Source organism: Kogia breviceps, chromosome 4, assembly GCF_026419965.1.
Source record: "Kogia breviceps isolate mKogBre1 chromosome 4, mKogBre1 haplotype 1, whole genome shotgun sequence".
NCBI classification, from domain to species: Eukaryota; Metazoa; Chordata; class Mammalia; order Artiodactyla; family Physeteridae; genus Kogia; species Kogia breviceps.
Window position 1 is genome coordinate 55,332,632 of NC_081313.1, and position 23,201 is coordinate 55,355,832.

At 42.4% G+C, this 23,201-nt stretch overlaps 1 protein-coding gene and 1 non-coding gene across 11 annotated transcripts in view; one reads left to right on the forward strand and one right to left on the reverse strand.

The window, feature by feature from the left end:
- OCLN (occludin) overlaps positions 1-20,096 on the forward strand; it is a 49,775-nt gene extending 29,679 nt beyond the window's left edge. For 5 of the 10 annotated variants that reach the window (XM_067031106.1, XM_067031104.1, XM_067031101.1 and 2 more), the window contains 5 exons: positions 5,128-5,273; positions 10,595-10,810; positions 12,731-12,902; positions 15,920-15,961; positions 17,502-19,028. In XM_067031106.1, the coding sequence (XP_066887207.1) occupies positions 5,128-5,273; positions 10,595-10,810; positions 12,731-12,902; positions 15,920-15,961; positions 17,502-17,603 (678 nt within the window). In that variant the 3' untranslated portion in view covers positions 17,604-19,028. Of the gene's footprint in view, positions 1-5,127; positions 5,274-10,594; positions 10,811-12,730; positions 12,912-15,919; positions 15,962-17,501 lie in introns of those variants that run through there. The other 5 variants (XM_059062553.2, XM_067031100.1, XM_059062551.2 and 2 more) reach the window with 4 other exon arrangements.
- Positions 1,345-1,453, reverse strand: LOC131756460 (U6 spliceosomal RNA). The gene has a single exon (XR_009335642.1). It is a non-coding gene; the product is annotated as a U6 spliceosomal RNA (small nuclear RNA).
- Positions 20,097-23,201: the final 3,105 nt, after the last annotated feature.

A 23,201-nucleotide genomic window follows, 5' to 3' on the forward strand; every position in this document is an offset into this window, starting at 1 on the left:
CCCGTGTCCCCTGCATCGGCAGGCGGACTCTCAACCACTGCGCCACCAGGGAAGCCCGCTTTAGTTCTTTCTTGATTGGAATGTGAATCTTGGTAAAACGTTTCCTGTCCCCTTAGATTAATAATTCATACTCCTTAAACATGGTCTGTGAGAGTGCTTGTCCTTTTTGAATTTAGTCTCTAGAGTCTGCCTGTGTCATTCTTTGTTTGGTTAAGGGTCTTTTCTCTCCTCAGCCCCATCCCGTCTGTCTTCTCCTGTCTCGTCTTTCCCTTTTATAAAGTCTGTCTGTGCGGCAAGGATGCCACTAGGGCCAGGAACTCTTCAGGCAGATTACAGTGAAGAGTGGCCAGCTGGGCGCTGCTGTGTGGATTTCTGTGCGTGCAGTGCCCTTCCGCCCCACGGCTGACCCTGAACCCCAGCTCCCCTGCCGGAGGGCCTGCAGGCGGGAGCCCCGGATCCAGCCCCCCAGGCCCCGAGGCTTCTCTTGGCTTCACAGCAGCAGTTCCAGCAGTAGCTTGACTCTCAAACTTTCCTTTCCCCTCAGTGCTTAGTAGAAGGCAAATCTTCCTGCATTTGTGTTTGTTTGTTTCTGCAGTACGCGGGCCTCACTGTTGTGGCCTCTCCCGTTGCGGAGCACAGGCTCCGGACGCGCAGGCTCAGCGGCCATGGCTCACGGGCCCAGCCGCTCCGCGGCACCTGGGATCTTCCCGGACCAGGGCATGAACCCGTGTCCCCTGCATCGGCAGGTGGACCCCCACCCACTGCGCCACTAGGGGAGCCCTGCATTTGTGTTTTTTCACTCTGCTTTCTTCTGCCTCTAATTTCTTAGAGCTAGTTTCAAGTTACTCGAGGAAAACTGTTCACCATTTGCTGTTCAGAATTAAGCCGACTTTTTCTCAGGTTCTAAGTCTTTAAAATTTTACTATAGTTATTAAAATAGTAGGGTTGTTTTGTTGTTGTTTTAAAGAACTTTAGCTACATCTTCAGGTATTATGGACTGGCTTGGGATCCTATCAGTAATAACAGTGAGTCTCAAATCCCTGTTCTCATAGGAAACACAGGCTGAGGACTCATAAATTTCTAATACAGGTCGCTCCTCACTGGGGCTTCCCAGCTTCCTCCCACTGTCCTTTGAAAGCAGCAGGGTTTTACTCACTTTGCATTGGTACCATGAAATAAAGTAATATTTTCTTTTGGGAAACATGAAGCATAAAAGGAAAAAAATGAACTTACTCCTTGTTTTGCAAATATATTTTACTTCTGCCTCTAGACACTTAAGCTTCTTTCCAGGACAAAGGCTGCTTGCTTCTTATTCACCTTTGAGTCTGGCAGGGTGTTTTTTTCAAAACTATGTATCACGTCACAGATTTGCATGTCATCCTTGCGCAGGAGCCATGCTAATAATTAATCTTCTCAGTATTGTTCTAGTTTTAGTGTACTGCCCAAGTGAGCATGGCCTTGGAATTTTTTGTGCATGTGTATGAAAAAGGTTGAAGTAATGAAAGACTTGTGCTGGAGGGTGAAGTCAGTGTTTGGGCTAGTCTAGTTGTACTGACTCTAAGAGATAAACATTAGCTCAGCGCAGCTCATCTGATAAGGCGGTTGGATATACACAGTGTAGAAGTAGAACAGTAATAAATGAAGTAACCTTTATGCAGCAAACTCTGGGCTCCTGCTTTGTGCCAGGTACTGGGCTGGGCTTTGAAGACCCATAGAGGAAGGAAGGTAGGAGCCTGCCCATGGAAAGGCAGTGGATTGGAGCTGAGGCTTTGAAGTATTTAAATGCCACCTTACCATTTATTAGGTGTAGGTCCTTGGGAAAGTTATCTAGCACCCGGAGCCCTCACTTCCTCTTTTCTGAAAAGGGTTTTTTTTCTGAAAAGAAAACTCTGAAAACTGGGTTCACCTCTTGGTGGCTGTTGAGCTAATAGACACAACCAAGCCAAAGATCGGGAGAAGGAAGAATTTATTATTACTTGCAGCAAGTGAGGAGAATACCGGGGAGGGGATCTTCTCCAAAGCAGTGTCTGTCCGAACAGTGAAATTAGGGAAGTTTTAAGCTAAGAGTATTTGTATATTCATGAAGGGGCTTGAGCAGAGGAGAATTCAGCATAGAATTGGGGCAGAGGTCCACAGAGTCCAAGCTTTAGTTGATTGAAGTCAAGAGTGGCACCATCATTGGGCTTCCCTGGTGGTGCAGTGGTTGAGAGTCCGCCTGCCGATGCAGGGGACGCGGGTTCGTGCCCTGGTCCAGGAAGATCCCACGTGCCGCGGAGCGGCTGGGCCCGTGAGCCATGGCCACTGAGCCTGCGCGTCTGGAGCCTGTGCTCCGCAACGGGAGAGCCCACGACAGTGAGAGGCCCGCGTACAGAAAAAAAAAGGAGTGGCACTGTCATCATTCCATCCTCCACCTGGGTGGGGTCCTTAGTACCTGCAGAACTCAAAGATATATTATGATGTGTATCCCTTGAGGAGGAACTAGGACTCTGCTTTACCACTGCACTGTCTTTTGAGTGTCTTTTCCCTGTTCCTGCATTCCTTTGTTCCCTCACAATCATAAATTACCGAGACCTGTTCAGGGGTGAGCATTGTGGCCAGGCTTAGATCACAAAATGGCTTCTCTTATGTCAAGAAAGCCACTCCTGGTTCTGTTTCTCCAGGGACCCCCTAACTTATCTGCTTATAGTATTTACCTGTAAGGTTGTACCTACTAAATGATCCCTCAGTTCAGTGTGTGGCATGCTGTAAGCAGGCAGACAGCAGTGGCTTTAGGAGCAGGCCACTGCCCATTGAAGTTAGAGGTGTGGGAGGAGCATCACTCTGTGTGTAAACAGTCTGTCCGAAGTTCACACGTGCTCTGCTGGGAGGTTTGTATGCCCAGGTGCTGGCGAGACAGGAGGACAGGGAGGCGCCTCCCCCAGCAGGCACATTTGTGGAAGGCCCCCAGGAGGTAGTGGCACCATCCCTACTTGGTAGTGAGCCAAGACTTGAAGTCCACTTAAGGATTAGCTGGCAAAGAAAGGGAGAAGAACATTCCATTCTGGGCAGTAGGAAGTCTCTGCAAAGACACCCAGACACCTCTTTTGTGAGGTTTCTGCTTCCGGTTTGCCAGGGTCAGTAGGAAATGCATGAGCTCTGCACCCTCTGCTAAATTTGCAAAGAGAAGAGTTAAATGGGTTTTTAAGGAAGGGAGGTCTTTTAAATCTGAAGTCTCCAGAATAAGAATACGTCTTTGGCTTGGCCGGGTATTTGCCTGTGAAGCTTAGTGATGGTGTCAAGTCCTCAGGAATTCAGGGGGTGCCAAGAATGGTTCCCACCCGGCCCCCCTGTGGTGGGATCTGAGCACACTCCCTTGCAACCCACCCCCTGGTTTCCCAGTTGCTGCCAAATTCCACTTTCAGAAGGAAGTGATTCCATTCCTTTCTGACTCATGGGAATATTAAACAATCAAGATTAAATACCTCTATGTACTTCAAGGGGTTGGTAAGTAAATATCTTTTGACATGTGATAGTGCAGTGACAGGAAAGGAGCAGGTCACGTTTTAATGCTATGCTTGACGGATGACAGAATGTAAAGTTTGTGTGTGTGGCAGGGACATACGCTATGTTGAATCTAATTGTAAAGATTTATAATAGCAAATAATCCAATTAAAAGTCCGCCATCCCCTTCAAATACTTGTGAAAATTCTTTGTTTAGATCCAATGGCTTTAATTCTAGAAACCAGCATCTTCTGAGTCTTTACTGTGTTCATAAAGGCCCTGTGCTAAGTGTGATACCTTGTCATCTCATTTAATTGTCAAAACAACTTTATGAAGCAGGTAGCATCCCCATTTCTTACAGATGAAGATATTGAGGCTTTCTAGAACTTGTAGTTGGGTAGTTGGCAGATCTGGAGTGAGCCCAGGTAATTGGATGCCACTGAGCTCATCACCAAGCTAAAGCAGTCGCACCATCCCTAAGTTTGAAAAGTTGCTCTTTTTCACAGAAATAATTTTTAGTGTTTTTTTTCTTTTCCCCTCACACCTTAGTTTTATTCCTTGACTTCAGACCAACTCAATGACTTGTCTGGGCTTAGCAGTTATTATTTTTCTGGCAGAGTAATATACAATAATGTGAAGATTTTTAGGTGAAATTTAAAGAGTGTTGGACCTACTACATCTGACAGGTAATGTTGAGACTCTAATTGCCTACGCTTATTATATACAAAACTTTCTTGTTAACAAGGCATCATCTCCAGTGTGTATAACTTCTTAGAACACGTTCACTCACACATCAGAATGGAATAAGAAAGGTAGAGAGGGAAGGCAGTTGATGTTGTGACTGTGCTGTATAGGCTATTGGTGATAGAGCCATTGAGAAAGTAAAGGGAGAACAAACAAATCTGTTATTAAAGAACCGTAGCAGAAATCAGTTTGAGCTTCTTAATGTAGTTTGTTTTGTGTGTGTGTGGTACGCGGGCCTCTCACTGCTGCGGCCTCTCCCGTTGCGGAGCACAGGCTCCGGACGCGCAGGCTCAGCGGCCATGGCTCGGCTCACGGGCCCAGCCGCTCCGCGGCATGTGGGATCTTCCCGGACCAGGGCACGAACCCGTGTCCCCTGCATCGGCAGGCGGACTCTCAACCACTGCGCCACCACGGAAGCCCCTTAATGTAGTTGTAACATTCCATGTTTAGGGTGAATGGATTGAGAAGAATCAATGTTCTTTGTCCTAGATTAGTGGTTTTCCAAGAGTGGTGCCCAGACAGCAGCATAAGCATTACCTTAGAACTTGTTAGAAATGAAAATTCTCGTTCTAACTCGGACCTAGGCCAGATACAATGAGATTAGTCTGCCTAAGATGGGGTGGATAATTATTAAACCTAATCACATCAGGATGAGGATCAGGTAATTTGGATTTTTTTCTTGTTTGTAATTGATTCTGGATTTGTTAAACTAACAAAAGCACCATTTCTGTGCTGATTTGACTGTTAACACTGGATAATAACAAGGTAGTCAGATAGGTTAATAATATTTAATGAGCCCGATAAATATTAGATAGTTTTATAAATGATATTTTTCTTTCATTTCTTCCCCCTTTTATGTTACAGGCTGAATAATAACTGAGTCTCTTGGGACTGTTTCCTTAGGTTAAAAACGTTTCTGCAGGCACACAAGACATGCCTCCTCCCCTTTCTGACTACGTGGAGAGAGTGGACAGCCCCGTGGCCTACTCCTCCAATGGTAAAGTGAACGAGAAGCGACTGTATCCAGAGTCTTCCTATAAATCAACACCGTAAGTAGCGTCTTCCTTCTTTTGCTAGAATGAGTCTGAAAAAGTGAGTATTTGCATGTGTTTATAAATCAGTTGTTTTGTGCCATTTGCCTTAAAAAAAAAAAAAAAACCAACAGTTTTCACAAAGGCTGGAGACTGATCTCTGCCTTATAGGCGGAGGTGGAATGTGGTTCTTTCCTATTTCTGGTTTTGAAGTTTAGATGAGGGTGGAAGGGTATTACGGATTGATAGCAGAGCTAAGTGTGGTTCTCAGTCTCTCCTCCTGCCTATAATTATTAGACCCCTTTTGCTGGGGGATGTGAAACTGATAAAGCCTCTAGATTTTGTTTTACATGTGGTGTGAAAAACCTCACAGTGAGTTTCTGGCCTAGAGAAGGTGCCATTCAGGTTATTGAAATAGTATCCCTGTTGCAGTTTTAGGTTACCCTTGAAGCCTAAGTCTAATTCACCTTAATGACAAGAGAGAGATGTTGGGGATATTGTTAAGGACTTGGATGTAGTTTGCCTAAGGATGATAAATTAACGTTCCTGTTTATAATTCTAGAGCTCCAAGTTCCTTCGTAGACCAAAAAAATAAACCTTCCCTTTAGCTAATATGATCGTTCTAAGTTAAAGGTTTGTCTGCTGGGAAATTTTTGTTCAAAGTTTTATCTCCAACCTCCACCGCCACTTAGGGGGCCAAGTTTGTAGAGATCCACTCTGAGTGCATAGTAGTTTGGGTGCCTGGAGCCCCTAAGATGACACCAGCAGGTGAGTTAAGTATGGAATCAGTTTGAAGAGAATAGATTTTATTATTACCCTGGAATGGAATTTGGAAGTAGACTGGCATTCTGCCTAACCTTCCATATATTTTATTTTGGTCTTCAGCATCAAGCTTACTTTTGATTTCAGTTGTAAATATTTGGAGGAAGAGCATTTTCTCTATTCTCCTTCTTCTCTTTGGATTTTGACAAAAACCAAATCATGAGAGGCTATGAGAGGCAGAGGTACACAGTAGAGATGCAATCCTTGTAAAAGGTTCAAGCTATGATTTGCATGACTTCCATGCATACAAAATAAATATCTATAATGCATCTTGTGACCAGCTGTGCCTCCAAATTAATTGTAAGGCCTGCAGGACTCCAGCGTTCCCACATGCTGTCCCTTTTTATGAGAACTAAGATATTTTCACAGATTCATTTGGAACAGTTTAAATATCTTACTTATTCTTCAGTCAGCCAGTACATTCATGATGTAAAATTTTAAAGGAGCAAAAGGGAATCCCTTTTGTCCCCAGCTGTCTAGTTTCTCTCCCCAGGGCCAGCTAGTGTTACCAGTTTCTTTTATGTCTTTCCAGAGGTTATTTTTAAGTAAATAATGCTGGCCAAATACGATGTTGGTTATTTTTTCCTTTTAAAAGACAATAGCATATTAAATGCATTGTTAGCAATATATCTTAGTGATTTTCCATATCAGGATACAGAGTTTACTGATCTGTTTTATAGCTACATAATATTCCATTAAATGGGTATACTAAAATTTGTTTTATTAATCCCACATTGATGCACACTTTTCCCCAATGTTCTGTTATTACAAACCTCTGCAGAGAATAAACTTGCACATTGCACATTTATCACTTTGCAAATATGTCCGTGTATCTGGAGGAAAAATATTAAAAGCACAATTGCCAGGTTAAAGGAAATCGCATATTTTATTTTGATAGATGTAGTCAAATTGTACTCCATAAGAGTTGTACCAGTTTATACTCCAGGAGTACACCCTAGAAGTTTTTTGAAGGCCTGGAAAATACAAATATGATGCTTAGTTTTAGAACCCAGCATAAGGGGAGGATGGGGATGGTGCCAAGGTAAGGGATAATGAATGCAACAGTGTGTGGTAATGACGGGAGGAACTTGCAGCCTCGGCGGGTAATAGACATTGTTGATTGTTGTCTGTGGCAGAGCATTGAGCGCTACGCTACAGAGGATTCAGTGTACGTTCTCCTGGATGACTAAGGGATGCACGTTAAGTCATAGCGTGTCTTTCCTCAGGTGTTTCTTGAAGGTGTTTAGTAACTCACCAGTGCCTCTCCTCCTTATTATTGTAGTGGATGGAGAAGGAATTAGAATTGGAACGTTGTCTGAGGTCCAGGTTAAGAATGAGGTGCCTCAATACTAAGATGTTCCACCACCCCCCCCCCCCGAGGCATAACGTATCTTGATATACAGCTTGATGAGAGTTCACACATGTGATCACTGAAGTAACTGCCCTCAGACCGAGAGAGAGGCATTTCAAGCGCTCCAAAACGTTGTCTTCTCCACGTGTACCCCCCTTTCCCCACCACCACTGGTTTGACGCCTGTCACCATATCAAGAGTTCTTATAAAATGGAATCATATGGAAATTATTTTGGTGTCTGGCTCCTTTTGCTCTCACCATAATGTCCTAACCTTAGAATTTGAAGGCGGTTAGAATTAATCCTGGATTAGGAGACAGCAGAATGCAGCTGAAGATAGTTTCTTCTCCACCCTCTTTTAAGTGAATTTGGGAGATAGTAGGTACACTCCCTACTCTTTTTTCCACACCCAGGGTGAATTAACCTTTGTAAATCAAAGAAGTGGAGCGCTGATGTGATGCAGAGCTTTCAGGGCAGGCTGATACCTTAGAGTGCCCGATGAGACCATTGTCTGGTAGTAGTATTTAGGCTGGTAGGGTAATCTGTTAGGGCTTTTACACAGGTTGTAGGAATTCACTGGTGCGCCTAAGGCCCAGAAATGGTGCTAGCTTCGGGCACAGCATGATCCAGGGACTCAGAGGATATCAGGGTTCTTGTTGCTATGCTGGTTTTAGTCTCAGTACAGCTTCTTTTGTAGCAGGCTAGCCATGCACATTCCCCAGGCTGTTCTGATCTTCTAGCACCAGATTCAGAGAATGGAATTTACTTTCCCAAAACTTACATATCAAATCTATTGGAAAGATTCTGATTGGTCCTTTTTGGGTCCAGGAAGATGGAGTTCTCTGGTTGGCAAGGCTTGGATATTCCCCTCAGTGATGATGGCAGTTTTAAAATACCATGTTCATGGATGTCATTCCGACAGTCATGACACTGATGTGATCATGCATTTTGTTTCTCTTTCCTCCCCGATACTGGGTGTCCTCAGTGAAGAGAATTCTTGTGAATGTCTTTTCAATTCAGTAATTACCTTGAATCCCTGCCATGTACTGGGCCAGGTGCCCCTGGGAATATGGAGTTTGTGTTCCCATGGAAGTTGCAATACAACAGGGGCGGAAGGAAGTGGACAATAAGTACACTGTTGGGGTGAGATAGAGCAGCAAAGGCATGTTGAGGGTGTGTGTGTGTGTGTGTGTGTGTGTGTTGAGAGAGAGAGAGAGAATAAAACAAGCTTAAAAAAGAAGGAAGTCAAAAACTACACAAGGGCAGATTTCCACACCTAGGGGACTGAGTCAGATACTGAGGAAAGTATACAGGTGGTTACTTCTGGCTTGTGCCGATTTTTGACCTAACCAGACTTGTCTCTAAAAGTAGGTTTGAAGGTGACTAAGAGTGCACATATCCCCTGTTAAATTTATATATACTTTCCTTGCCAAGCATTTCATTTTTAGCTTTCATGCTGTATCAAGTTATTGTTTAGTGTTTGGAAGGGTGTAGGAAGAGGGGAGATGGAAAACTTCTAAGGTGAAGATTTATAATATCAATACCTAATATAAAATTATGGGAGGAGGCCCACCTTAATATTTGGGGTTTTTTTCTAATTTCTTTTGCCCTTTAGCATCCTCCCTCTCTGGCCCGCAGCACTTCAAACAAACCCACTGCATTCTAAAGGTTTTGTTTGCCACCTCAGAGCTAAGAAGCATAGTGTACCTGGCAGAGTATCTAGGAACTCGTTAATCATTGACTCACAGAGCACTCAAAGCCATGTTAACCTGGATAAATTTAGAAAGAAGAAATAAATACCACCACCCCCCAGCTACCACCCCCGCTAAAGCTTTAGGAGTCTATAAGAAATTAATAAGTGTGATTAGAAATCTAAGACTTTGGCAACAGTTAGAACCAAGCAGTTTTGGATCACCTAGAAAACAGTCCACCTCGTGGATAAAGCTCAAGATGACAGTTCTGTAAGTTGAAAGCAATAAAAAAAAAATTCTTCAGACTTTTAAATAGTTGACTTGAATAGCAAGGCTGATGTTGGAAAGTCTCAGGTGCCTTGTTTCTCCTCTTGCCCTTCTCCAGCTCTGCTACAGGGGCAAAGTGCAGCTTTGCATTTCTGTTACTCAGAAGTAGTCTACAGGGCTTCCCTGGTGGCGCAGTGGTTGAGATTCTGCCTGCCGATGCAGGGGACACGGGTTTGAGCCCTGGTCTGGGAGGATCCCACATGCTGCGGAGCACCTGGACTCGTGAGCCACAATTACTGAGCCTGCGCGTCTGGAGCCTGTGCTCAGCAACAAGAAAGGCCTCAACAGTGAGAGGCCCGCGCGCCGTGATGAAGAGTGGGCCCGGCTTGCCGCAACTAGAGCCAGACAGCCCTCGCACAGAAACGAACACCCAGCACAGCCATAAATAAATAAATTAATTAATATTTTTTAAAAAAGAAGAAGTAGTCTACAGTTGCCACAGCTCTTGGTCTTTTATTCCATGTTAGGCTTCGTTTTTCTGCTTGTGGCAGAAACATTATATGCAATTAAAAATCTGATGCAATATTAAATAATTGGCGTTAGAAAAATAAGTGTAATGTTAACTCTTCCATTTCATTCATTCTACAAGGCTTCAGGATTAACAGCGCAATTTAAAAAGAAGTCTTAATGAGCTCTTTCATCTATTACAATATGAAGCTTTTTAGGTTTTTTAGTTTAAATTTTCAGTATTTTTCAACATTGTTTCTTGAAAAGAGAATTGATACAGAGGAGTTTAAAATTAATATTACCAAGAGCTTATCTCTGAGAGTCAGCCTCTAAAGGTAGATATGTATGTGCATTCCTCTCCCCACTCAGCATTCCATGGAACTAGAAGAACCTGTAGAAAAGAGTCGTGTTTGTTATTTTCCTAACAGCTTTTTGTGGAGTAAGTCCCTGGCACGGGTCAGGTCAATAATTCTATTCCAGATCAGCGTGCTTCCTCATGTGAAATCTTACATCCGTTTTTCGTACAAGGTTTACTAATGAGCTCCCCTTACATCAGAGCCTTAAAGCTCTTCGTGTGTATTAGGGGAGCTGGGCAGGTGGCTGGTTGAGTGAATGCGGCCCACGTGTTGCTGCCCTCTGTGGTCTCGGTGCTCTGACAAAGTCTGGTAATGCTCACGGGACAGGTGATTCTTGTTTTGTTAGGGTGCCTGAAGTGGCCCAGGAGCTGCCAGTGACCTCACCTGTGGAGGACTTCCGACAGCCTCATTACAGCAACAGTGGTAACTTGGAGACACTTTCAAAAAGGGCTCCCTCGAAGGGCAGGGCAGGAAAGTCGAGGAGATCAGAGCAAGACCACTATGAAACAGACTACACGACGGGCGGCGAGTCCTGTGATGAGCTGGAGGAGGACTGGATCAGGTACTGGGGCGCCTCTCGCTGGAACCCCTTGCGCATCTGATGGTTGTACAACCAGGTTTTGGTGGTGTTGCCTCCTCAACTGGGGTGGGTGGTACAACTTCATTCTTTGCCAGCCAGGGCTGGAGACAGTTTCTGGATACTTTTTTTCCCCTTAGTACTCTTTTGTAATAAAGATTGACCTGGAAGGAATGTGTTTGGCTTAAAAGCACTTTGACTTAAAAACATGTTTTGAAACCACTTTCAGCACACCTCCACAAAATGACTGATAAACTTCACCAGTGCTATATGCTTTTACTAATAGTCACCTAAGCAAGGTTTTTCAAATAAATGAAATACAGGTATAGAGGAACTTTGTTTCACTAATTATAAAATTCTGGACCAGTGCTATGGCTTTCCTTTGGCGTTTACTTTTAAGTTAAGCTTTCATGATGAGACCAGAGAGTCTTTTAAAAGTTTAATCCAGAGGACTTTGGCAAGCAGTTTTGTAAACAGTGGAGTTAACAATTTAGTGTTGTGGTTAAGTTACTTTGTGTGTCAATGGTTTTGTTATAGTCTGTCATTGCCAGCTGTACTCGTATATGACCTGTAGCCTTTTTTTGCCCAAGTATTCTGAGGAATGGGACACAAATCAGAAACATTTGCTGTGTGAATTGTGGTTAATCAAAACATTGCTTCTCAAGGTATTGGGAGGAATGGATGGGGCAAGTATAGCTAGAAGTCCCATACTCACTGGTGGCTCTCATATTTCATCTCCCGCTTACCCCTAAAGAGTTTTGGCCTAGTTCAGTCATCTGTCTGTAAAATATTTGCCTGTCTTGTATCATGCAAGATTTAAATGAAAACTTTTAGAAATTCTGAATTCTTGTTTCCCTTCTGAGCAAATCATCTAATTTCTCCTGTCTGTAAAATGAAGATATTTAGACTGTCTTATATATGACATTTAAAATTCCATATTGCTATGAAGTTCCTTAGTCCCGTGAAACAATTCAGAGTATTTCCTCAGTGGATTATGGGTGGTTAATAGCATCACTGTCATATGTAAAGAATAGCTGGCATAGGGGGCTTCCCTGGTGGCGCAGTGGTTGAGAATCCGCCTGCCGATGCAGGGGACACGGGTTCGTGCCCTGGTCCGGGAAGATCCCACATGCCGCGGAGCAACTAAGCCCGTGAGCCATGGCCGCTAGGCCTGCGCGTCCGGAGCCTGTGTTCCGCAATGGGAGAGGCCACAACAGTGAGAGCCCGCATACCGCAAAAAAAAAAAAAAAAAGAATAGCTGGCATATTGAGAGATACAAGTGGTACAGAATTTCAGGGTTTTTTCCATCGTTGATCACATTGCCAGGTTATTTTTACAATGAGCATGCATTTTCATACATGTACCTTTTAATGTCTACTTTTACAATCAAAGTGATTTCCATTAGGGAAAAACAAGACACCCCCCTCCACCGCCCCAACAAAAAAAATGCTCAAAACAGTCTGAAAACTGTAGGTGGTAGCAGAAAACAGCCAGCTGCCAGTCAGCTGCTCTGCCACTGAAGTGATGAAAATATCCTTTGTGTTCCACAATTCAGTTTTAACACTTTTAACGTAAGTATCCATTCTCATGTGGTGTTGTGTATTCAGAATAAATGAGTTCCTAAGACCACCCTGAAATTTCATAAATGATTTTCAACTTATTTCTAAAAATCAATAGGCATAGTTTTTTTAAAAAAAATAAGCAGCAACGTAAAAAGCATAATCATTCTTAAAAGAACTCATTTGCATCCCACCTTTCTCTACCCATAAGCAACAACAACAAAAACAAAAACAAGAGAATGTCATTCTCCACATCCCACCAGCTTATCATCTTTGAGGAACAAGCACTGGATCTTAGGTCTGCTAAGGATACATAAGTAATCATTTTCTCTCACTGAATTTTTAGGGAATATCCACCTATCACTTCAGATCAACAAAGACAACTCTACAAGAGGAATTTTGACACTGGCCTGCAGGAATACAAGAGCTTACAAGCAGAACTTGATGAGATCAATAAAGAACTCTCTCGTCTGGATAAAGAACTGGATGACTATAGAGAAGAAAATGAAGAGTATATGGTAAATTGAAATCTGATAATTATATATTATATAGAATTTTATTCTAATCTGTGGAGCTACATTATCCTTTATACTAATATTGATACAGATTTTGCTATCAATTATCAAACTGTAATTTCATTGAAGAGTAATTGAAATCAAGTCTTAGATTAAAGTCTTTCCAAATTGAAAAGTATACTAACATAGTTAAGAATTACAAAGCAATGGTCTGTGAACATATTGGGTTGGCCAAAAAGTTCGTTCGGGTTCATCCATAACACATCCCTTCCTGCTTAAAAGAAAATAGCTACATTAGTTTTTCTATTTATAAACAAAGTTCGCTCTTTCTGTAAAAATTTCAAATAATACAGAATTACATACAGAAAAATAAATTGCCTTAAATTTTGTCACCAAAATATTAGTTGTTAACATGTCCCCTCTGTGCAGAAGTGCACCTAGACACAATCTTTGATAAAGAATCATAAGTTTTACTTATATCCTTCCTGCTTTTTTACTCAATAACAGTTTATGGCTCTTTTTTTTTTTTTCTTGGTCACCTGGCTGGAGTAGTGTTTGTCCATGTAGAGTTACTCATTACTTTTTTTTTTTTTTTTTTTTTTTTTGGTATGCGGGCCTCTCACTGTTGTGGCCTCTCCCGTTGCGGAGCACAGGCTCCGGACGCGCAGGCCCAGCAGCCATGGCTCACAGGCTCAGCCGCTCCGCGGCATGTGGGATCCTCCCGGACCAGGGCACGAACCCGTGTCTCCTGCATCGGCAGGCGGATTCTCAACCACTGCGCCACCAGGGAAGCCCACTCATTACTTTTTAACCCCCATCTCCATATTGTGCTCTTTAGAAGGAAGTCACTATGCATAGATCGCACTTAAGGACTGGGGAATTATGCTCCAGCGGTATACCTACACAAATTATTTGGAATTTGTCTGCATGGGAAATTTGTCACTTCCTCCCATTTATTTAATCATTTATGTCAGTATAGACTCATAGATATTTGTTTTATACTTTGGGTTATAATCCAACACTACTTAGTTTTGTTGCTTGAATTGTTTTAGTTAGGACCATTGGTAACTTTCGATTGCCTCCTGTGTTTCTTTGAGATATCCCCATCATTGTGAAGGTTTTTCTTTTTAAATACTTACTGGCACTGCTTATATCTTGCTTTTTTATTCGATAATTTATGGTTATCATTTCATGTCAATAATAAAGATCTACTTAGAAAATATTTTTATGTGTTAAAAAAATAACTCCACAATTTTCAATTTCGTGGTTGTACCATAATTTACTTGAGTGATCCTCTATAAATAGACATTTAGGTATGTCTCCCCACTGCCACACATACACTCTGACCCTACTAGTAATACACTGATGAACCTCTCCTTCCTTACACACTTACCCACTTATATGCTAGAACGAATTCCAGAATGTGAAATTGCTGAGTCAGAGGTTAGTACATTTAAACTTCTGTTGCAAAAGTGCCCTCCAGAAAGATTATATCAACTGTATTCCTGCTAGTAATGCTCTAGAGGCTCCTCTGACCCATATCTCACTAACATTTTTTGTCTGAAAAATTACTGACTTGTGTCTTAGATACCATTATTTAAACTTTTTTATCACATCATGTATTTATTGGAACTTCATAGTCCTTTTGTGGGGCTTCCCTGGTGGCGCAGTGGTTGAGAGTCCGCCTGCTGATGCAGGGAATGTGGGTTCGTGCCCCGGTCCGGGAAGATCCCACATGCCGCGGAGCGGCTGGGCCCGTGAGCCATGGCCACTGAGCCTGCGCGTCCGGAGCCTGTGCTCCGCAACGGGAGAGGCCACAACAGTGAGAGGACTGCATACTGCAAAAAAAAAAAAAAAAAATAGTCCTTTTATGAAATACCTTTTGCCATTTTTAATTGGGGTGATCTGCTTTCTGGTTTCAAAGTATTTGCTTCGTATATAGTTTGATTTATTTATTGTTTTCTTTTATGGCTTCTCTATGGTATCGTAAACCTTTCTTTTTTTTTTTTTTTTTTTTTTTTTTTTTTTTTTGCGATACGCGGGCCTCTCACTGTTGTGGCCTCTCCCGTTGCGGAGCACAGGCTCCGGACGCGCAGGCTCAGCGGCCATGGCTCACGGGCCCAGCCGCTCCGCGGCATGTGGGATCTTCCCGGACCGGGGCACGAACCCGTGTCTCCTGCATCGGCAGGCGGATTCTCAACCGCTGCGCCACCAGGGAAGCCCAGTAAACCTTTCTTAATGCAATCAATGCTTACTCATTGTTACTGTGTCCTTGATGTGGAAGTGCTGAGGTTACAAAGACAAATCATGTTTCCACTCTCAAAGAGCTCATATTCAAAGAGAGAAACTGACACCTACACAACTTTGACAATGGGACTAATGCCATATTTACATTATGTATAGAAAGTACTGTCGCTAACTTCTCTGAGAAGGAATAAAGTCTGCTGAAGGCCTGGAGAGTTTAGGGGAGGCTTCACTGAGAGGTAACCAATACACATTCTCCAGACAGTAGGGGAGGTACATGAGTACAGCTATAAGGGGAGCGTGACAGAAATCTAGAAGCATTAATGTGCTTAATTTTTTAAAGAATTGCAAATGGTGGACACTGAGACTGGAAAGGTAGGAGACTAGATTAGTAGAGAATTTAATGGAGTGATCAGACCAGTTTTATAGTGGGATGTAACCTGGTCAGAGCCGTGCTTTATGAAAGAGTTCTCTGGGGTCTACGTGCCACGTGGGCTGGCATGGGGAGAGGTGAGAGGCAGCAGGACAGACAGTTTTACTACCTGTCTGTGAGTGGAATGTGAGAAGTATCTTAATGTCATAAATTTCCTGTCACGGGATTCCTCAGGCCCTCCTACTGACCATAATAGTTGTGAGAACTTTAAGACTTCGTTATTTTAATTCCCTATATTTTTGTCATAAGATGACATTTTTAGCTTCAAAATATAACATCAGGAGTGTTATTTTTGAAAGAGAAAATGCCCCACTAAACATATTCCTTTGTTTCTCATTAATAGGCTGCTGCTGATGAATACAATAGACTGAAACAAGTTAAGGGAGTAAGTATCCCAGATTGTAAGATTCTTTTAGGAAGAACTTAACTATTATGTGCTTTTCATTTAACCTTTAGAATGACTCTGAATACCTTGTCACACATGCACTGATTATAGACAAAAGGCCCTATAATTGCAAGATGAAAACTGTAAGAAGTTGGAATCTTAATTTCAGTTGTTTGCAACTACAACCAGCACTGAGGCAAAAAAAAAAAAAAAAAAATTTTTTTTTTTTTTTTAAGTTTGAAGTAACATACAGAAAAAGACATGGATCATAAGTATACAACTTGGTAAATTTTCACAGAGCAACCACATACCTTTGTACCTGGCATCCCGATAAAGAAATACATTTCGTAGTACCCCTTGTATGCTCATCCAATTTTTACACTCACCCCAGACAGAGGTAACCACCATCCTACATTCTAACATCATGTATTAGTGTTGCGTATTTTGAACTTTACATAAATGGAATCATACAGTATGTAATTTGTGTGTGATTTCTTTTGCTCAGTATTGTTTGTGAGAATCATTCAGATGGTGGCATGAAGCAGTAGTTCATTTTTAAGCGTGTATGCACACAGGCACACATTTGCTAGGTATATACGTAGTCATGTATTTTCAAGGTCATTGAGCAAGTGGGGATCCTGCCTTGGGTAGGGACTGTCAACAACATCCCTGGTTTGTGCCACTTTACATTCCTAACAAGCAGTGTAGATTCCTGTTGCTCCATATCCTTGCCAACACTTGGCATCATCAGTCGTCTTTTCTTTTTTTTTTTCTCCTTTGGCCACACAGCGCAGCTTGTGGGATCTTAGTTCCCCAGCAAGGGATCGAACCTGGGCCCTCAGCAATAAAAGCACAGAGTCCCAACCACCCACTGAACTGCCAGGGAATTTCCCAGCATCATCAGTCTTTATTGCCTTAAAACATTTTTGGTTTTTAAAAGGCTTTATATTAATTTTTAAAATTCCAAAAGTCATTAATTTTTTTTTTTGGCTGTGCTGCGCAGCTTGTGGGATCTTAGTTCCCAGACCAGGAATCAAACCCCGGCCCACGGCAGTGAAAGTGCCGAGTCTTAACTGCTGGACCACCAGGGAATTCCCAGAATGTCATGAATTTAAATTCAAGAGTTTAAAAACGTACATAGCAAAATTTCCTGTCTCACTCCCCATTTACCCTGTTTCTTTATTCTAAGTAAACCCATATCACCAGTTTCTTGTTTTACTGATTTGTTTTTTAAATCATGTTTTAGCAAAAAAAGGCTGATAGATTTTCTTGCCGACTTTACAAATCATTAGAAATGAGTGTATCCTTTGTAAAACTCAGGTTAGAAGAGATGATTGAGAAAAGAGAATCAGCTGCTCATGTGGTTAGAGATAACTGCCAGGTGCCTTATGCATGTTACTTCATTTAACACTCCCTGCAATTCTATATGACTAATGCTCCCTTTTTGTTGTTGATCACCTCTGCCTTCCCAGCAGCTAAAACATAACTCGTTTTTAGTTTGTTAAATTTACGCGATTCTATTTTTTTCCTCCTTTTTTAGTCTGCAGATTACAAAAGTAAGAGGAATTATTGCAAGCAGTTGAAGAGCAAATTGTCACACATTAAGAAGATGGTTGGAGATTATGATCGACAGAAAACATAGACAGCAGATGCCACATTGTTAGGTTAAGAAGTATCTGACTGACATCTCTGCAATGTTATCAGGAGTCAAAATGACTTTGGACTCTAACCTGGGAGGCCAAATCTTTGTGATCATTACAGAGTTTTGGTAGTTTTAATATCATCAGTATTGAATGATATCATCAGTATATCATCATCATTTTATAAATAGCTTTTGATAATCAACTGGGCTGAACACTCTAAGTAAGGATTTTATGCTTTGAACATTGGTTCTTGTATTAAGAACTTTTGTTTGAGGTTTTTAAACCTTTAAGGAAGGTCCTGGAGTACACTGTGCTGTGAACTTTCCCACCCTAGGCAATCAGGTCTTAATACCTAAGTATGCTCATTGGGTCTTATAGGGGATAGTTTAATTCTCCCAGAATTCTCCCTTCAGATAACTGTTACTTATAATCATTTATTTTCAGATAAGGAAACTGGGGCCCTGCAATAAAGTCTCTGAAGTGAAACTGCTGTTGCCTAGCTTGCAGTTTTGGTTAAGTCTGTTTTATGACTCCATTGATAAAGTCCCTGGCCTTTTCCTATTTTAGCTACTACGGATACTGAGTCCTACCAGCCTCCCTATTGATTTTTTTTTTCTGTGTATAAATGCTTAAGAGCTTTTTATTTCATGTTATCCTGGTAATAAAGATCATGTATAAGTAACAGATGTGTGAAATTTGAAAATTGTAAATCTATGTTTACTTTTTAAAAATCAAAGTTTAAACCTGGTTAGAATTTCGTTGTGTATTTTTAAACGCTTTTTATCTTTTATGGTTTACATGCTTTTTTTAAACCAACTAGCCTTTTCCATTATATCAAAGTATCCAATTACAATTATAATTCAGTTGTGACTTGAATTGTATCTTACAGGAATATTCAAGTTTTGTACATATTTTATAATTATTAAAACTGGTGTTTTCTTTCCATAATGTACCTTTTTATGTCATTAGTGCTGTTAATATTAAGCTATGGAAAACTACACTCAGAAGTTGTATCTGTTACTGTTTTAAACTGTTTTGGGTGCTGTGCTGGTTAGTAGCTTCCTAAATCCTTTGGCTAACAGAAGGCTGATTTGTCTGGAAATGGAATCCAATATCATAAAACACCAAATTATTTCAAATGGTACCCTTAAATCTCAGCTTTTTTTAAAATTCAGGTTTTTTCTGGTAAAGTAAAATTAGCTGATAATACTGGATATATAGCTAACCAAGTTGATTGTGATTATCCCCTCAGTTTGGAACTCTCATTTAAGTATATTGTTTTTAATGTATAAGTCTGAATCATTTTCCAAAGATAAAAATAAGGTTTCTATTATAACACTGGTACAGTTCTTCAAGTTGAAGAAATTCTTAATTTTCTGTGTGCTGCTCATACTACAAAAGGTAATAAATAGTTTATGTTTTTCATGTCATTTGGATTCATAGCAAGTGGTAAGGACTCTCTTGAGCAACTTAATTGATTTTTTTTTTTTTTGCGGTACACGGGCCTCACTGTTGTGGCCTCTCCCATTGTGGAGCACAGGCTCCGGACGCGCAGGCTCAGCGGCCATGGCTCACGGGCCCAGCCGCTCTGCGGCATGTGGGATCTTCCCGGACCGGGGCATGAACCCATGTCCCCCTGCATCGGCAGGCGGACTCTCAACCACTGCGCCACCAGGGAAGTCCTTTTTTTTTTTTTTGCAGTACGCGGGCCTCTCACTGTTGTGGCCTCTCCCATTGTGGAGCACAGGCTCCAGACATGCAGGCTCATCGGCCATGGCTCACAGGCCTAGCCGCTCCGTGGCATGTGGGATCTTCCCGGACCGGGGCACAAACCTGTGTCCCCTGCATCGGCAGGCAGACTCTCAACCACTGCGCCACCAGGGAAGCCCCTTTAATTGATTTTTATATGTCTTAAAATTTAAACTGAAGTCAGCACACTTAGTTTATGAAGGCAGGTTTGCCAGTGTTGTGACTGAACAAAACGATTCAGCTAAATGCAGAAAGTCAAATAGCATGAGTTTGTGCTGTAAAATTGTGCCATAAAATTGAACTTTGAAAGTTAAAAAAATCATTTTTCAAATGTACTTACATACAGTTGATCTCTGAGCCAGGATCAGGGTGGTTCTTTTCTGGGGGGGTGGTGGTTTTTTGTTTTGTTGGTTTTTTTTTTTTTGCCTGTGCCATATGTCCTGTGGGATCTTAGTTTCCTGACCAGGGATTGAATCTGTGCCCCCTGCAGTGGAAGCGCAGAGTCCTAGCCACTGGACTGCCAGGGAATTCCCCTGGGGGGTTGGCATTAACCATCGGGACATAACTTTGAAAAACCACTCAGGCAGTTTTCTAGTCTGGGAAATAGAGGTTTAGATTAAAGAGGTCTCTTCCATCTCTGACCTTCTGTGGTTGTGTTTGCATTCTGCTTTCTGCTATTAACCATTGTTCCAAAGATTTTGTTGAAAAAGCATGTGGTTCGGGATTTCCATGGTGGTGCAGTGGTTAAGAATCCACCTGCCAATGCAGGGGACACGGGTTTGATCCCTGGTCCAGGAAGATCCCACATGCCACGGAGCAACTAAGCCCGTGTGCCACAACTACTGAGCCTGTGCTCCAGAGCCAGTGAGCCACAACTACTGAGTCCAAGTGCCACAACTACTGAAGCCTGTGCACCTAAAGCCTGTGCTCTGTGACAAGAGAAACCACTGCAATGAGAAGCCTGCGCACCACAAGTAAGAGTAGCCCCTGCTCGGTGTGACTAGAGATAGCCCGCATGCAGCAATGAAGACCCAACACAGCCAAATAAATTAATTAATAAAATAAATATGGCCAGTTATACCTACTTTCCAAAGTCAAATGGTGAAAACAAGTTTTTAAAAGCAAACTGGGTTTTATTTATTTATTTTTTTTGCGGTATGCGGGCCTCTCACTGTTGTGGCCTCTCCTGTAGCGGAGCACCGGCTCCGGACGCGCAGGCCTAGCGGCCATGGCTCACGGGCTTAGTTGCTCCGCGGCATGTGGGATCTTCCCAGATCAGGGCACGAACCCGTGTCCTCTGCATCCGCAGGGGGATTCTCAACCACTGCGCCACCAGGGAAGACCCAAACTGGGTTTTAAAAGTACATGTATCATCCCAATCCCATATGTTTGGTGTGTGCTGGGTACAGCTTTACAGTGTAAATTCTTTTTAGTTTTAGGCAGATAATTGCCTTATGTTTGGCATTGTGATAATTCATAGATAATGAACAAATGCTTTAACAGATAGTATAGAGTTTACATATCAAGTTTACATATCAAAGATTATCAGATACTCTTATAAGCAATTCTGGAGGGTTTTAATGAGTCTCGAATGATTGAGTTTCCATCTAAAGGTATTGCAATAGGCAAGCTCATCTCTCCCAGTCTTTGAAGGTGTACACTGAATTTCAGCTTGATTCCACTGGCTGAGCTGTTTGTGAATTTCCTAACTCTGGATTGTGTCCAGCCACCCATGGGCAGAGAACAGATTGTTCCATTCTTTATAGTTGTTGCTTAGTTTTACAAATTGAAACGTTTGACTAGGTTATATCATTTCTTTATTCTACCACTTTGTAAGCAATTAAAATACTGTGTCGGTCATAATAATGGCAAAAGATCACCATGGATTTATGCATTTTTGTTTTGTTTTGCCTTAGTACCATTCCTACTTGATTCAAGATCTGAGACAGATATATTCAGAGGAGAGTAAACTTTACAGTTGGGAAAAGCTTGAATGATTCGGCCTCCTGTCCACAAATATGCTTTAATTTAAATTCATTGGGGAGTCCTCTGTCCTTTTCTGTTTTTCCACAGTCTTCCCAGACAGGTGGATAGTAAACATAAATGAGAAATTTGGAGCTTGGGGTTGTAGCTGTTTGTTCTATAGGTGTGAATCCTGTCTTGGAACAGAATGGCTAATCAGAACAGAAGGCAAGAAAAGTGTGGGGTTTGTAGAAGGAAGGGAGGGAGGAAGAGGAGATACTAGGAAGGAAGTAAAAGGAAAAAGGGTGGAGTTTATGTGTGAGTCCCGTAAAGGAGTCAAAGATGTAGGGGAGGCAAAGATGGAAGCCGACTGGCCCTGGAAATCAGCAATGCTAATTTCCCCATCTCACCTTTTAAAGACAACATCAGAACTAAACAATGAGACCTTGTCTTCTGGGGAGAAATAAAAGGAGCTGGTTATGGAGTTGCGAAGACGTGATGTGCAAGCCCTGTAGGGTAGGTGGAAATAATCCCATCTTATAGATCAGACTTGGGTTGTGACTTGCTTCAGGTCACCCAGCTAGTGTGGCAGAGCCTGATTTTTAATTCAGGTCTGTTCTTTCCACTACTGTGCAGGATGGCTTCTGTTTATGTTTTTGAGGGGGAAGAATTCATGGAAAGATTTTAGTACCAACAAAACAATATAGGCAACAGAGGGGAAGCGTGCGGTGATGGGGAACCAAAGAGGTTCCGGCAGTTCCTTTCTCCTTCTCCTGGGCATAATCCTTTTTTGAGGCTCTGGGGTGCCTTGCCTTTCCATTTCTCAGGTATGGGAAATGCTAGTAATTCTGTATTAGCAGATACCTCAAACAACTTGTTCAAAATTGAACTGATCCTACCACCCCCGCCACCCTCTCAGTAATTGCAACTCCAGCCTTTCAGCTGCTCAGCAACAAGCTTCGGAGTTATTGATTCTTTTTTCATAACAAACATCCAGTCTATTGACAAGATTGAGAATCCAGCCGTTTTTCACTAGCTGCACTGCCATACTATGCTAGTCCAAGCCACCATCATCCCTCCGAAGTTCTGACAGTGCTTCGAGACCCGCACTTCTGATTTCAGTTGCCACCACTCATCCCCTGCTTGCCCATGCCATCCCTCAAACACACCAATGTGCTTCCACCCCAGGGGCCTTTGTACTTGCAGCTCCCTTTCCCTGGAGAAATCTTTCCCTAAGTATCAGCACGGTTAACTCCCTCCCTCATTCTGGTCATGGTTCGACTGTCTTCTTGGCATGCCGGATCTTATTTCCCCCACCAGGGATCGAACCTGTGAACCCTGCAGTGGAAGTCTTAATCACCGGACCACCAGGGAAGTCCCCTGACCACCCATTTTAAACCATAACACTTTCCCCCCTTCCATGCTTAATTTTTCTCTATGGCACAATCACCATTTGATACAGTATGTTTTTCTTAATAATTGTCATGAGGGCAAGGATTTTTGTCAGTTTTTCATTTGTTTCTTCAGTGCTTAGAACTGTACCAGGCCCAAAATAGGTGCTCAATAAATATGTGTGTCATTTAGCAGGAGCAGCAGAGCAGTCCAGGAAAACCGCTGCACAGCAAGCTGGCTCAGCTGAGGCTGCTGATGTGGTCAGAGTTCTTCATGCCAACCTTTTGTAAATAATAAAATCAAGTCTCAGATCCCGGATGGACGGCTACCGGGCCTCCAACTTTCCAAGGGCGAATGGACACCACTCTTCCCGCCTCTTTGCGAAGAGCTGGAAGGAAGCAGGACGTCCCTCCCCGTGAAGTCAGCAACAAGGTTGCTCCGGCCTGCGAGCGCCACGCTCCGGCCACCACCACTCCCAGCAGCCGGAACGTTTG